At 43.1% G+C, this 16,936-nt stretch overlaps 1 protein-coding gene across 4 annotated transcripts in view; it reads right to left on the bottom strand.

The window, feature by feature from the left end:
- Positions 1 to 16,936, bottom strand: part of NUDT13 (nudix hydrolase 13) — a 582,976-nt gene that overhangs the window by 213,402 nt on the left and 352,638 nt on the right. For all 4 annotated transcript variants that reach the window (XM_069240400.1, XM_069240401.1, XM_069240402.1 and 1 more), the window contains one exon: positions 12,506 to 12,631. In XM_069240400.1, the coding sequence (XP_069096501.1) occupies positions 12,506 to 12,631 (126 nt within the window). The remainder of the gene's footprint in view (positions 1 to 12,505; positions 12,632 to 16,936) is intronic.

The raw sequence follows: 16,936 nt of genomic DNA, 5'->3' as shown, positions 1-16,936 counted from the left end.
GGAGTCTATCCTTCCCAAGCATGTAACACCTATTTCCAAAGGGAGAGGGTGTAACACCCTCCTCCCAAAGGAAATACATTGTTCTGCCTTCCTGGGACTGAGCTGCTCAGCCCCTAAGAGGGCAGAAACCTGTATGTGTGGTGACAGTAGCTGGGGCTGCAGTGGAAATCTCAGAGAGCTGGTTTGGCAGTACTGGGGACCCATGGTGGAGCCCCCAGTGTGCATGGGATTGGCTCCCCAATACCAGATTTTGATTGGGGGTACAATTACACGATCTTAGACACCTCACATGGCCATATTCGGAGCTACCATTGTGAAGCTACATATATGTATTGACATATATGTAGTGCACGCTTATAATGGTGTCCCCGCACTCATGAAGTCTGGGAAATTGGCCATGGACAACGTGGAGGCACCATTGCTTCTGCAAGGGTGCCCTCACAAACACAGTAACTTTGCACCTAGCCTTCAGTAAATAAAAGTTAGACATATAGGTGACTTATAAGTTACTTTAGTGCAGTTAAAACGGCTGTGAAATAGTGTGTGCAGTATTTCACTCGGGCTGCAGTGGCAGTCCTGATGAAAGGTTTGTATGAGCTCCTTATGGATGGCAAAAGAAATGCTGCAGCCCATAAGGATCTCCTGGAACGCCAATACCCTGGTTACCTAGGTACTGTATACTAGGGACTTATAAGGGGGCTTCAGTGTGCCAATCAGAATTGGAATCTCAAGTCACTAAACTATAGTGACAAATTTGGTAAATAGAGACAGCATAAGCACTGGAGTTCTGGCTATCAGAACTTCAGTGACACAGTAAAGCATACTGACAACACAAATAGGTGCAAAACTATGAGCACTGGGGTCCTGGATAGCAGGATCACAGTGAGACAGGCAAAACATACTGACAAACATGTAGAAGTTAGTGGTAACATGCCAAGCAAGATGGTACTTTCCTGCATACTCAAACTTATATCCAGCTACATCACAGTTCTATCTCATATTATAATTATTGAAGCACTACAGTTACAGTGATATAAGCTCTCCACATTGCATTTCTTAATAGCTTTTAGGTCTTATTGCACCTAGTGACAGTAAAATTCATACATTATTCAAAACGTGAAGTGTCCCACACCTTTTTTTAGTAGAGTCCGGAATAATAAATACAAAATGAGCACAATGGCACAAAGGGTTTGAAAGCTAGTTAATTGCTATTAACGGAGACAAATTTGATCCAGTGAGTAAGTTAGACATTCTTTAAAACAATCTGGGTTCGGAAGGTCAACTTATATTTGATAATTTGCCTGTGGCTACAAGAATTGCTAATGAGGAATGGAATGTATACAGAAAAGCTGTATCCAGGCTGGCGAAACACTTCAAGGAAGATAAAAGCATAATAGTAGAGAGAGACAGATTTTATACTAGAAGACAATTACAACATGAAACTATTGACAAATTTTTAGCAGAGATATCCAGATGTGAATTCCATGGAAGTACTGACTCATATACAAGAGATCAAATACTAGTAAATTGCTTTGATAAGAAAATTCAAGAGCGCTTGTCATGCTGTAGAAATCGAACTTTAAATGAAACATTAGAAATTGCTAGAGGAATTGAGAGATCAGCAATGGCATCTAAAAAACTAAGCAAAAGCAAAAATGACTCTGAAGCGGTGAATGCTGTAATAGCAAAACTGAAAACATTATCAAATTACACGGGGAACAAAAAACAAGTAAGTCATTTCAATGTCGCTAATCCTCAAAACAGAAAACTGGATAATTGCTTTAGAAGATGCAGATCTAGCACACATACAGCAAATGCAAAAAAAATTCCAGCAATTCGGAAAACATGTCTAAAATGCAAAAAAAATGAAATTTTGCGGGAGTTTGCAAAAATATCCTAAAAGTGGGTATGTTAGAATAACAAGATGAAGTTGGAGAAAGTGCAATATGCTCAGTTCGAGCTGGCAACAAAGTAGTTTTACCAGTAAAAATGTTGGAAAGGATCAGAAAGAATGCAGAGACCCAGTGTGTACTATTTCAATTGGTAATGTACAAGTTCCAGTCACTGTGGATTCAGGTTACACCATCACTTTGGTAACTGATGAACTGTATTATAAAGAGTGGAGTAATATACATTTGTCACTACTGGATGTGCGTACAGTTGCCTTTGGCAGACAGGACATAGACATGATGGGTTATTTTTTAGAAAATAGACACTTTAGAGATGAGTCAATTTTTACTAAAGAATATGTGGCCAAGAAGGGTTATAACATTCTAGGATAGAAAGATCAAGTAAAATTTGGTATGGTGCTAAGACCAAGGATGACATGTCCTATTTTGTTGATACAACTGCCTGCAACAGAAACAGACTCACATACATTGCAAATCCTTCAACAAGTTTTATCCAAACATGAATCGCTGTTGAAGACAAGCTAGGGATGGTAATTGGATATGAGCACAAAATCCTTCTAGAAAAGTGTAAAGAAATGGCTCCCTGTTGCAGTTACCCCCCACTTTTTGCCTGATACTGATGCTGACTTGACTGAGAAGTGTGCTGGGACCCTGCTAACCAGGCCCCAGCACCAGTGTTCTTTCACCTACAATGTACCATTGTTTCCACAATTGGCACAACCCTGGCACCTAGGTAAGTCCCTTGTAACTGGTACCCCTGGTACCAAGGGCCCTGATGCCAGGGAAGGTCTCTAAGGGCTGCAGCATGTCTTACGCCACCCGAGGGACCCCTCACTCAGCACAGACACACTGCTTGCCAGCTTGTGTGTGCTGGTGGGGAGAAAATGACTAAGTCGACATGGCACTCCCCTCAGGGTGCCATGCCAACCTCACACTGCCTGTGGCATAGGTAAGTCACCCTTCCAGCAGGCCTTAAAGCCCTAAGGCAGGGTGAACTATACCACAGGTGAGGGCATATGTGCATGAGCACTATGCCCCTACAGTGTCTAAGCAAAACCTTAGACATTGTAAGTGCAGGGTAGCCATAAGAGTATATGGGCTGGGAGTCTGTCAAAAACGAACTCCACAGCTCCATAATGGCTACACTGAATACTGGGAAGTTTAGTATCAAACTTCTCAGAATAATAAACCCACACTGATGCCAGTGTTGGATTTATTAAAGAATGCACACAGAGGGCATCTTAGAGATACCCCCTGTGTTTTACCCAATTGTTCAGTGCAGGACTGACTGGTCTGTGCCAGCCTGCTGCTGAGAGACGAGTTTCTGACCCCATGCGGTGAGAGCCTTTGTGCTCTCTGAGGACAGAAACAAAGCCTGCTCTGGGTGGAGGTGCTTCACACCTCCCCCCTGCAGGAACTGTAACACCTAGCAGTGAGCTTCAAAGGCTCAAGCTTCGTGTTACAATGCCCCAGGGCACTCCAGCTAGTGGAGATGCCCGCCCCATGGACACAGCCCCCACTTTTGGCGGCAAGTCCAGGAGAGATAATGAGAAAAACAAGGAGGAGTCACTGGCCAGTCAGGACAGCCCCTAAGGTGTCCTGAGCTGAGGTGACTCTGACTTTTAGAAATCCTCCATCTTGCAGATGGAGGATTCCCCCAATAGGAATAGGGATGTGCCCCCCTCCCCTCAGGGAGGAGGCACAAAGAGGGTGTACCCACCCTCAGGGCTAGTAGCCATTGGCTACTAACCCCCCAGACCTAAACACGCCCATTTTAGTATTTAAGGGCTCCTCTGAACCTAAGAATTTAGATTCCTGCAACTTACCGAAGAAGAAGACTGCTGAGCTGAAAACCCCTGCAGAAGAAGAAAGAAGACACCAACTGCTTTGGCCCCAGTCCTACCGGCCTGTCTCCTGCCTTCTAAAGAAACCTGCTCCAGCGACGCTTTCTCCAGGACCAGCGACCTCTGAATCCTCAGAGGACTGCCCTGCTTCAAGAGGAACAAGAAACTCCCGAGGACAGCGGCCCTGTTCCAAAAAGACTGCAACTTTGTTTCAGAGGAGCAGATTTAAAGACCCCTGCAATCCCCGCAAGAAGCGTGAGACTTGCAACACTGCACCCGGCGACCCCGACTCGACTGGTGGAGAATCAACACCTCAGGGAGGACCCTCCGGCGACTCCGAGACTGTGAGGACCAAAGTTGTCCCCCCTGAGCCCCCACAGCGACGCCTGCAGAGGGAATCCCCAGGCTCCCCCTGACCGCGACTGCCTGACTCTAAAATCCCGACGGCTGGAAAAGACCCTGCACCCGCAGCCCCCAGCACCTGAAGGATCAGAACTTCAGTGCAGGAGTGACCCCCAGGAGGCCCTCTCCCTTGCCCAGGTGGTGGCTACCCCGAGGAGCCCCCCCCTTGCCTGCCTGCATCGCTGAAGAGACCCCTTGGTCTCCCATTGATTTACATTGGAAACCCGACACGTTTTTGCACACTGCACCCGGCCGCCCCAGTGCCGCTGAGGGTGTACTTTTTGTGTGAGCTTGTGTCCCCCCCGGTGCCCTAGAAAACCCCCCTGGTCTGCCCTCCGAAGACGCGGGTACTTACCTGCTGGCAGACTGGAACCGGGGCACCCCCTTCTCTCCATTGAAGCCTATGCGTTTTGGGCACCACTTGGAACTCTGCACCTGACCGGCCCTGAGCTGCTGGTGTGGTAACTTTGGGGTTGCTCTGAACCCCCAACGGTGGGCTACCTTGGACCCCAATTTGAACCCCGTAGGTGGTTTACTTACCTGAAAGAACTAAAATTACTTTACCTCCCCTAGGAACTGTGAAAATTGCACTAAGTGTCCACTTTTAAAACAGCTAAATGTGTTTTATGTAACAAGTATATATGCTACTGTAATTATTCAAAGTTCCTAAAGTACTTACCTGCAATACCTTTCAAATGAGATATTACATGTAGAATTTGAACCTGTGGTTCTTAAAATAAACTAAGAAAAGATATTTTTCTATAACAAAAACCTATTGGCCTGGAATTGTTTCTGAGTGTGTGTTCCTCATTTATTGCCTGGGTGTATGTACAACAAATGCTTAACACTACTCCTTTGATAAGCCTACTGCTCGACCACACTACCACAAAATAGAGCATTAGTATTATCTCTTTTTGCCACTATCTTACCTCTAAGGGGAACCCTTGGACTCTGTGCATACTATTCCTTACTTTGAAATAGTGCATACAGAGCCAACTTCCTACAAAAAGGATTCTGTATCAATTGTTCATAAAGTAAGGAATGTACAGTTGAGTATTCTGGATCAGTTGAAGCAACGTTTAGATAAACTGTGTGGAGACAAGGTAATTGAGCCCATTGACTCCTCACAGTGGGTATCTCCTTTTGTGGTTTGCTAAGAAGAAAACGGGTGATATCAGACTCTGCGTTTATTTAAGATCTCTCAATAAGAACATGCTGGTTTATTGCTTTTAATTACCAAATATTTAGGAGATGTTAGCCCAATTGGGAGGTGCCAATATTTTTTCTTGAATCAAGTTAAAAGCAACATACCATAAAGTGGAACAGTATAAATATTCACACTCACTTACAGTCTTCAACACACCGATTGGAGCATTTAGATTTTTAGATAAGCCTTCTGGCCTAGCTTCAGCGGCCGCAGTATAAAAAAGTTGATGCTTGTCTTTTTTGGTGACAACAAGCATGTTCTAGCCTACCAGGATGATATTTTGGTATTTACGAAAGATTCTGAGGAGCACTTAGTTGTATTTAATTATGTTTTGAGCACCTTAGAACAAACATGGCATTACAGTCAAGAAAGAAAAATGCAAATTCATAGTGGAGAATTTAGATTATATAGGGCACCACAATTCAGGAGCAGGAACACAACCGAAAGCTGATTTGGTGGATACCATATATACCAGTCCTAGCCTTAAGAACAAGGATCAATTCATCCTTACTTGTATTATGTGAGTATTATTTGAGATTTTTAGACAATTTTGCATTACAGATTTGCCAATCTTAAGACATTAATATCAGCAGCACCCACTTTGCACACATTCAGTGATGACACTCAATCTATACTAATGGTGGATGGCAGTGGACTAGGTGCAGTATTTTTACAGATATTAGAAGGCAAAGAACCAACAACAGCATTTGCCCCAAGGTGCCTCTTCAACTGAATGCAAATATAGCACAATAGAGAAGGAGGCATTAGCTTGTGTCTTGGCCACCAAACATTTGGGACATTTTTTATGGGGTAGCTGATTTATATTAGTGGCTGATCATAAAACTCTTGTTTACTTAATGTCTACCAACGGTCACAATAAAAGTAGCCTGAGATAAGCAAGGCTGTTGTCAAGAATGTTTTAATTTAATTTTGAAATCAAATATATCCCAGGGGGAAAAATTCACAGAAGGATTTTCTTTCAATATGTCCCATTGTTAATCAAGAGTGCAAGCTCAATGAAGACATAAAATGTGTTGTGTGCTTAGTGGATAGAATGACAGTCATGTAGGGAGCGAATGGAAAGCACAAATAGGAAGAATGTTCTGAACATGATGAATGCCAAAAAAAGAGTTGAGGAACTCATTATTGCAGGATAGCCAAAAGAAAGAAATGTAAGTGAAGTCCTTTGATCTGATTTCAAAATCAAAAATTAATTAACCACCGACGATGATATCATTTTAAGAAGCAATTTGTTAATTTCTCCACTGGAACTAAGGTATAGCCTGTTTAAGTTTGTGCATCTAGGACATGTTGGAATGACAGGCATGAAGAAACGGTTGCCCATGTAATACTGGTGGCCTGGCATGGATCCAGAAGTGGCGTCCTGTGAGGAGCTGTAAGAGATGGCAAGAAGCAGATAAAATGGCCAGCCTGCTTAATACACTGCTACATCCTGTGGAATTCCCTGACAGCCCATGGGTAAAATTAGGGGTGTATAGTTTTGGTCCAATGTATAATCTCAACATACACAAAAGAAATGACAAATTTTGGCAGATTATTATTCTAAATGGGCGGAATGCAAATGTATTAGAGAGCCTTCCACAGCTGCAGTAATGGAGATGCTAAAAGATATGTTTTGTAGAGGAGTCACAAAAGACCTAGTCACAGACAATGGTGATCAGTTCAGTTGCACGCTATGAAATAATTTCTTGATTCCTTTGGAATTAAGCACCTGTCACTCGCCTTATATAGTCCACAATTAAATGGCATGGTGGAAAGGGTAAATAGAATGATAAAGGAAACTATTCAGTTAGCTGTCACTGCGGACATGACTGATTCAGTTCAAGACAGACTGTGGAATTATCATAATACCCCTCCCTCAGTTACAGGAGTGCCACATTTGTGCTATTGAAATCTCGGTATGGTACCTGTAACTTAAGTCCTAGTTGGGTATTGCAACACACACACTGTAAGGAAAGATTGCCAGATTTAGAGTGTGTGTGTGTGAGAAAATTGAAAATGCACAGAGGAAAAGGAAATTGCTATACGATCAAAACAAGAAAGTGAGAGAAGAACAGTTCCAGGTGAATGATGTAGTGAAAGTGAAAAGGCCGTTTGGTGCCAAGAAAGGTAACTACATTTTGTCCGAAGACCTTAGTTATAAATGTCTCCAAAAACGCTTTACAGGTACAAAATAGGAAATGGTGGAGTAAAAGGAGTGTAGTTCTTCTTAGAAATGAGAATGATAGTATCACTGTGAAAGATGAAGCAACAATCCACAAGTTTAAGGATGGTGGTTGTTGGAACAGAATGTAACACAAAGTGAGAGAAGTAGTGCGGAAGGAAGAGGTGACCTGAGTGTGGAAACCAGAATGAGTGTCATCTGTGAAAATTCAGAAAGAGGAACAGCAGTAGGGGCGAGGAATGTCTCAAGAAATACTTGAAGGGAAGTGCAATTTAGATAAGTTTGGGCTCCTCTGCAGTTTGTATGAATGTAATCATATTTGTGTTCTATGTATGAGGGTTGGGGATATTGCAGGTATTTGTTCTGTGTTGATTGTATAAGGGGAAGGATGTGTTATGTTTCGTAAGTCTTCATTGGAAATTGGGTGACAGCATTGTGGAAGGGTTCTTTGGAACGTGGTGGACGGTGTTGGGGAGAGGGATTCCTCTGGATGGTAGTTGGAGGAAGAAGCCATTAGCTTATGGTTGCTGTGTCGTTTGTGCTGTTTATTTGTCAGGAGAAAAAATTTAATATAGAAACAATGCTGCCTGCGAGTCATATTTCTAGAAGGAGTGAACACAACACTATACTACTTAATAGGCGTACCACAATTTATAATGCAATACAAAACTGTAAATATTGCCTAAGAATAATAGTAAATTAATGATCACCAGATTTAATAATGTTCTAGTTGGATTTTTTTGGAGGGGGGGTTACGTGGTTTGCCACATGCAGCACACCTGTGTTTGTTGTAGAGATGTATAATTCATCATGATGTACATGTTTTACTGCCTTATATTGTCTCAAGAAAGATTTTGATGTATTAGGGTTGAGCAATATAAAGGGGGACATTAACACCTCAAGAATTACACTGCAACACACTAAAATAACCACTACTACACGGCCTCAACTAATTCTCTCTAACTACAATTCCTAAACATTTCATTTGGTCTCCAATATTCCCAATTTCAAATGAATAAACAATGTTTATACTCAACTGCTCAGGTGGAGCTAATGGTGAAAAAGAGAGGACATTAAAGAAACATTGAGCAATACATGAAGGACATTCAGGATAGCTTCAAACACAGTAAACTCTGCCACCAATCGCTAGATACAGCACTACCCCAGCTGCATTACTTTGCAAAAAACACGTTCTTGCTATTATGGGACACCATTGGTTTCATCAGGAGTCCTACAGATGTCTCTAAACCCATGGGCAGAAAGCTGCCCCTTGTATCCATAAGTTATCTATTTTTCATCAAAGAATGAAGTAACACATTTACGAGTAGGAGAATGAAGTGGTTATCCAGCACAACTTTGAAGCTTCAAAGCTGGTCTAAAAATCGCCTGTCATTCTAGTTCAGTACTAAAATCCCTGTAAGTCCATCTGAAGAATCACCATCTCTCATTATTGTGGGTATGCTGTAAATCTTGTACACTGCTCAATCAGTATCTCCCTCTTAATGCAGCTTCACAGGGGTCTCCAACACGCTCTGACTTCAATTAATTAGCGTCTGTGATAAGGACCCCTTTAACCCCGAGTTGATAGCCTCTCTTTACATAGTTCAGCATTTCCCACAGTTGTTTTAATTTCACATTCATCTGACTGCAACCTGTAAAGGCAGCCAGGCCACTATTTGAGCTACTGTTTATCTGCCACTGGCCTTACACCCTCTTTACAGCTAGTGAAGATGAGAAACCAGCTTACTTTACATGCCCCAATAGGGTGGACAGGCTAGCTCATTTTTTTTATCCATCTCCTGTGGCCTCACCACTGTCTCAATCTTCTAGGATTTTAATTCTGGGTAATCTTGGAGGACAATAGGTGACTTAACCAGAATCTGCTCCCCCATACAACAGGTACGTCTTTTTTGAGGGCTCTTTAACTCCACTTTAATTAATTTTAATCCCAGGAGTTGACTTTGGCGCAAGTAAGTAATCTTTTCTATTTTTATTATCAGTGGCTGTCCCCCAAAATGCCCTGATGATCCATCAGAAAGCACATGATGGAGAGGTCAGCGACAACCTCAAGATTAGTCCTTTGGATAAAGAACGGACACATCACTGTCTGTCCACCATAACCCACAGACAGGTGCATCAGCATATGTGTGGGAGGCTAAGGCTTTTGTCCTGCTGAAGCTAGAGAAGGCATCAGCTACATGCACCAGAGATTCGCTAATACAGCCCTGCCAGCACACATACGCCAGGCTTCTTTCATCTACAGTGGTCACTCAACTCACACACATTTACAAAGCACCTCCAGGCCACTGATTCCTCTAAGTACCACTTTGCTCACTCTTTCAGGCACAGGCCTGAACACATAGATAAGCCAACTATGGCGAGCTCTGTTCCACAACAAAACAAAAAAAAATACAGATGCATATCTAAGTGCCAAAAAAAGGAGAGGGCATGGATGAAGCAATGTCCAGTTGTGGTTCCTATATAAAGATTTAAATCCATGTCATGTTCCCTCCTTGCCATTGTGTTGGAAATGGCACTTTTTGCAGGGCCATCCCCAGTCTTTTTGCCTCCTTCCTCCTATTTTTTCTGACCTGTTTTTGCTGGCTTTAGTACTCTGGGCACTTTACCACTGCTAACCAGTGCTAAAGTGCATATGCTCTCTGTGTAAAGTGTACTGTTGATTGGTTTAACCATGATTGGCATATTTGATTTACTGGTAAGTCCCTAGTAAAGTGCTCTAGAAGTGCCCAGGACCTGTAAATCAAAAGCTACTAGTGGGCCTGCAGCACTGCTTGTGACACCCACATTAGTAGCCCTGTAAACATGGCTCAGACCTGCCACTGCAGTGTCTGTGTGTGCGGTTTTAAACTGTCAGTTCGACTTGGCAAGTGTACCCACTTGCCAGGCCTAATCCTTCCCTTCTACTACATGTCAGGCACCCCTAAGGTAGGCCCTAGGTAGCCGCAGGGGCAGGGTGCAGTGTATGTTTAAGGTAGGACATATTCTAGTGTGTTCTATATGTCTTAACAGTGAAATACTGCCAAATTCGGTTTTCACTGTGCAAGGTCTATCTCTCTCATAAGTTAACATGGGGGCTGCCTTTAAATATCCTTAAAGCCAGATTCTCTTTGAAAGCAGATAAAAATGGGGAGTTTAGGGTCTCTGAACTCAAAATTTAAAAATACATCTTTTAGTGAAGTTGGTTTTTAGATTGTTAGTTTGGAAATGCCACTTTTAGAAAGTAGGCATTTTCTTGCTTAATCCATTCTGTGACTCTGCCTGTTTGTGGATTTCCCGTCTGGGTCAGTTTGACAGTTGGGCTGTTCACACCTCTACTCTAGACAGTGACACAAAGGGGGCTCGGTGTAGTCTGCATAACTTAATTAGCCATCTATGCTGGAGGGGAGGGGAATTCTCCAAGGGCTTGGAGTAGAGCTTGCCTCCTGTTGGAAGACTCAGGGACACCAAAGACTTCAGTTTCCTCGACTTTCAGCACTGGGAACTGTGTGTTTTGTGCTGTTCAAGAGGAGAAACCACTGCGATGCCGCCAACGATGCCTCTGGCCTGCACCGTGACCTGCTGACGCCACGCAGAGTCGCATTGCCCCGTTTCGCACCACGACCCTGGTCTCCCCGACACCGTCATCGGACGACTTCACTGAGTCGCTGCTTGCATCGCGACCTGTGGGCCCCGCACTCTGGCATCGCCTGCTCACACCGGAGCTTGGGCATCCCCGACTACGCCGCTCCAGCTGACACAGGCGCCGCTGCCTGCACGGTGGCCTGTGGACATCGCTCGTGAGGTACACTAAGCACCATCCCGTCCCACTGGCTTGGCCTACCGACGACAGCGCTTCAGCAACGACGACGACGCTGCCTGCACCGTGACCTCTGGACACTACACGTTGCACCGCCCCGCTTCACACTGCAGCCCTGGTCTCACTGACGCCGCTGGACGCCATCACCGAGCCGCTGCCTGCACCGTGACCTGTGGGCACTGTGCGTTGCAACGTCCCGCTTCACAACGCAGCCCCGATGCAATCCACGCCGGCGCACCTGACCATCAGCCTGGAGTTCGATAAGCAAAGTGTGAGACCTCAAGGGCCTGACGACTCCTGCACCGACTCCGGAACAGACACCGCGACGTCAGAGACACCGCTCTCCGGAGCTCACAGTGAGGATCACGACACCCTGTAAATCCAAGGTACTGTTTGTGGGTCTTCCCGACACGGTACCTGGCCCGCAATGCCGGGCCCGGCCTGAACTGTTGGTTTTGTTGATCACAATGCTGTGATAGACCCAGGTGGAGCTATCGACTTCAAGGAACTGTATTTTTGAGTACATCTTGCAGAATTCATATTTTTATTACTGTATGTTGGATTTTTATCATATTTGGTCTTGTTTTGCATAGATAAATATTGGCTATTTTTCGAAAACTGGTGTGGTATATGTTTGTAGTGTTTTCACTTATTACTGTGTGTTATGTGCAAATGCTTTACACATTGCTTCTGAGATAAGCCTGACTGCTCGGACCAAGCTATCAAGGGGGTGAGCAGGGATTATCTGAGCGGGTATCTCCCTTATCCTGACTAGAGTGAGGGTCCCTACTTGGACAGGATGCAAACCGACTGCCAGCTAGAGACCCCATTTCTAACACCATGTCTGTCCTCATTGGCACGAGGAGCTTAAGTAGGCCTCGGTTAAAAGAGAATGCTCGTAAACTGAGCCATCTAAAATATGATAATAAAAAAACAAGACCCTCCACCAGAATACAATCACCCATGGTGGTTAGAAGATAATGGTCCTTATACCTACTGTATAATGATTTAATTTTAATTTACTTCATATGCTTATCAAGTTATAGGCCTCTTTGCCGAACTGAATTAGCTGGCGCCTGGTTGGCGTGAGAGACGCACTGAATAGGTAAACCAATCAGATAGCTGTAATCAGGTGCTCACCTGAGGGTAATATAGGAGTCCATTGGCACTGCAAAACCGCTTACTGCCCGCCATATTCTTCCTGGTGGGCTGGCCAGTCTTACTGCAGAACTGGTGGGTGTCGTGCCAGCGAAGGAGAGACTGTGCCTTTTAAAATAGAAACAAGAACGTCAGCCTGTGACATCTGCCAAATATATTGTCCTACAAGCGATTGAAAAGGTCAGTATACATTTGGCGAATCGGCAAATGTCGGTATACACAAAGTGCAAAATAAGACATAAATATAAGCATTTTACCTGAATGTTTATTTAAATCATTATAGGTACAAATTACTGCATGTGCCAAAGTAACTACGAATCTTTGAAGCATGTAAAGAGAAGCCTGACAGAGCCAATAAACAGATTTGCCTTTTGGATATTTCGTGCAGAGTCACATGAATTACGGTCACACATTGAGCACTGACACGGACCAGTGCTTCCATTGATATTAATTTAATAAAGTGTAACAGAAAGGGGGCACCCATGCACAGAGGCAAGCAAACACGGGTATCACTGTATACAGACCACTGATCTGCATAACTGTGCAGTTTAAGGCACATGGCGTCATACCGCAGGGGAACAAATAGTGGAGCGCCACAGGGCAGCAACTGTTGATTTGCACACATGGAGAACTATCCAGGAGTATGTGCAATACCATCCTAAGGAATTTTAGGACCCCAGGCGAGACCTATTTTGACCCTTTCCCCCACACCACGCACGCAACATTATCTGGATTGTCTATTTTCACTTAATTAAAGTCTTCATAGGGCAAAAGAATGTACAGTTACCTGTTAACTTTCCAGACACGGGTGCACAAAATAGGCACAAGCTGCCGTATCTCAGAGACAAACAGTACCAAAAGAAAACTTAATCAAACGTTGACAAAGTCTTATCTTTCTGGGCTTGGATCTAGACTTTGTCTTGCAATGAAGTTTCTAACAAGTGTGTTCTCTTTGTAGGAAATATAAACAAGCATTTGCAATGCAACTGGTCTCGCGTTTGCTTGAGCTCGAACAATTAGCATTGTAAACTCCTAACCGGACTTTTTTTGCCAAATAAATTGAAAATGAAAAGAAAACAGTTTCACATAACTAACCGGACTTTTCTTGCCATATAAACTGGAAAGTAAAAGTTTCACATAAGCGAACTGACGGCCGCCATCAGTGCAAAGCAGACACACAAAGGGATATAAAAGTTCACAAGTAGTGAAACCTATCGGCAAAAGTGCAATTATCCATGTCACCGCCAAAAGTGCAATTATATACGTAACCGGCAAAAGTGCAATTAACTATGTAACAGGGTCGATGTCATGCAAAGCGCTTGACTTCTGCCCAGCGAGATCGCACTGTGAAAAAAGTAGTACAGAAACCGGACAAAAAACAGTGAGCCTCATATGTTTTCAGTACTTGCCCGTTGCGCTCGAAGAGGGCTAACCACCGGGAAAGGCATGACATATGCATGACTTTCACTAATGAAAGCAAGCAGATTTTAAAAGGCAAGCCCACGAACCAATGAAAGACACTGACGTGACATGGGCATGGTTTGAAGACCAAAGAGAGATAACAACACGGGACGGAGCGCTTTGCGCTCACCCGTAAAAAAGGGTCCTTGGTTGTTTAGTGGACATACTAATAATAAGACAGATGCACACAGAGCCTGACATTGTAGCTTTATTTCATAGTTACTATACTCACAGATAAATATACCTTCATTGCTGTCATCCTCGATCCATCAGGGACAATCAAAGGACTGCAAAACATATTTTCGCCATTCCATCAGGTGAAATCTGATAATTGAATTGTTGATTTTGCCCCCCGCCTTGTCCCATCTTGTCTGTCTCAGTGTACACTTCCCTGGCTAGACTTTCACCTTCGAGTAAACACAAATGAAGGTTGTGGGGGCATGAGGATACATAGGGACAGAGATGTAAAGATAATTTTTAGCTTCTGTGGTAAAATAGAGGGAGAGGTGAGGTAAAGAGGATAGACAGGTGCAGTAAAAAGACACGTAAGGTAAATAGAGAAAGGCGACATAACCAAAATGAAGTAGCAGGAAGGTCGGGAAATGTATGTATAGAGCTAGATAAGGTTTTAGAATCAGATAGAGAGAGTTATACATATACGAAGAATCAAATGCAAAGTGAGGAAGAAGGGTAGATTAAGCCAACTAGTTAGTTAGAGTGAGGTAGAGGCAGAAACAGGCAGAGGTAGTGAAGGTACAGACAGATGAAAGGTAGTAGTGAAGTAGAGAGGGTCAACGTGAACCAGTTTAAGTAATTTTTTATATGGGAGAATAAAAATGTTTCCTTAACTATAACTAAGCTTCAACGTTTGCTTTTTCATGCAATTTGTATTTCTTTTAATTTATGGAACATTTTTCTGTAATATAACAGAAAGTAAATGTATCTTTGATTTGGAAAACAGCCATAAAGATTTATATACACATTTTCCTGTTTTATGTATAAACATGAATACATGGATCTGTTGAAGTAAAGTGTACCATTTCTCTGTTGTTTATTTGAAGAAGAATTAAAGTTGAATTGCTTTCTAACAGACAGCACAATCTCTATGGTTGTTGCTGATATTTAATACTATATGGCTGTGTTCATAGCCCACTTCATGTTACTTTCTAACAGTCACCATAGTCTCTGTGGTTGTTATTTAGTATTACTGGGCTCTGTGTATAGCTCACTTGGTGCTAAAAAAGAATCACATAATACATTAATAATTTGTTTTTAGTTGTAGAGTAAATTATATTTAAAAACAACACAAATGGAATTCTAAACAGAAACCTATATAATAATTATGTACATTTTCTGACATTTATTATTTTTCATATTATTTCGTAAGTACCGCAGGACCTCCTTGATACTATCGCAATAGTACAGCCGTACTTTTGTGTTTTGTTAAACAGCTTTTCATTGACTTACAACTATGACTACTATAGGAAACAGAATGCTTATACCCCTTTCTCCATTTCCATTGAGCTCCTGACAGGGGAAGGGTGTATTGTATTCCTGAGGAAAAATCTGGTCTTTCAAGCCACCTTCGAGTTGCTGCAGTGCTCCAGTGGCTGACCAAGGAGATCCTGTTGTGCATGATAATTGGGAAGAACAGGAAGTGCCAATACTGCAAGAGGAAGAACAGGAGGTGGGGGCGCAGGAAGAAGCAGAAAGAGTCTATTGTGTGGCAGATTTTCTCCCTCCCAACTGGAGAAAAAAAGTGAATGCAAAATTAGTCACCTCCTACCTTGGTAAAAAAGTAATTTCTCATGGGACCTGACAGCAATATTCTTTCGGGATGAATGGAATGTGCAAGCACCTGGATTCCATTGTACCAGGCTGATGCAGGCGGAAAGAAGGCTAGAGAAGGGGTTGCAAGAGGCTGCAGCCCCAACATCAAAGCTGCCACGTCTTCCGACACTTCAGCACCGTCAATCTCTTCAGCGTCCGCAGGACCTCCAGCACCACCCAGTCCATCTGTCCCTTCATCAATATCTGGGCCTGGTACCGAACGAAGTGCCAGTCAATCTGCTGTAATACTGTAGATAAATTGTTGATTCATATGGTAGCATAGCAACATACTGTTTGCTCTGCCATACAGTGATTGTTGCCAGCGAGACAGACAGGAATAACCATCGCGAACTGGTCATATCTCACTGCTGTCTTCCTTAACCCCCTTAGTTTTTTGGAGTTTTTTTGCCCTTCCTTGTTGTTTTCTTTTAAAACCTTTTTGTTGACTTTTTGAAAACAAAAGCTTTAGAAATACAATAATGTAATTATTATAGAGATAAAAGGGAAGTGTAAGGTAAGTTAAACATGAGCTTTATAGTGGCTTTATAGTACATGGTAAGTTTATAATATAGTACAGCAGTGATATCTAATTGTATTTATAGTAGAGTACAGTGTTGTACAGTGAAGTGACAACATAAAGAACAGTGTCGTACAGCAGAGTGTTGCTTAGTGGAGTGTTGTCAAGGCTCGTCTAGTGGAGTCTAGCATAGTGCAGTGTCGTTGAGTGGAGTCTCAGCGAGTGGAATGTTGTCAACAGGAGTGTTATTGAGTGTAGTCTCGTACAATGCCATAAAGTAGAGTCTTTTAAAGTGCCGTGGAATAGAGTGCATTGGCATACAGTGGAGTGGCATAGAGTACTGTGGAGGACAGTGTCAGAGTGGAGTGTTGTACAGTAGAATGTCATACAGCGGAGTCTTGTGGAGTTTATTAGACTGTAAAATGGTGTAGGACAGTAGAGTAGAGTGTTCAACAGTGGCATACAGTGGAATAAAGTGTTGGTGAGTGGCATGGAGTACAGTGTTGTAGAGTGGAGGGGTGTAGAGTGCTGTACACTGGACTACAGTTTTGTAGGGTAACACAGAGTGTTCTAGAATGTCATACAGTGGAGTAAAGTGGAGGAGC

This window comes from Pleurodeles waltl, chromosome 6, assembly GCF_031143425.1.
Source record: "Pleurodeles waltl isolate 20211129_DDA chromosome 6, aPleWal1.hap1.20221129, whole genome shotgun sequence".
NCBI lineage: Eukaryota > Metazoa > Chordata > Amphibia > Caudata > Salamandridae > Pleurodeles > Pleurodeles waltl.
This window is presented reverse-complemented; position numbering and strand designations above follow the sequence as displayed.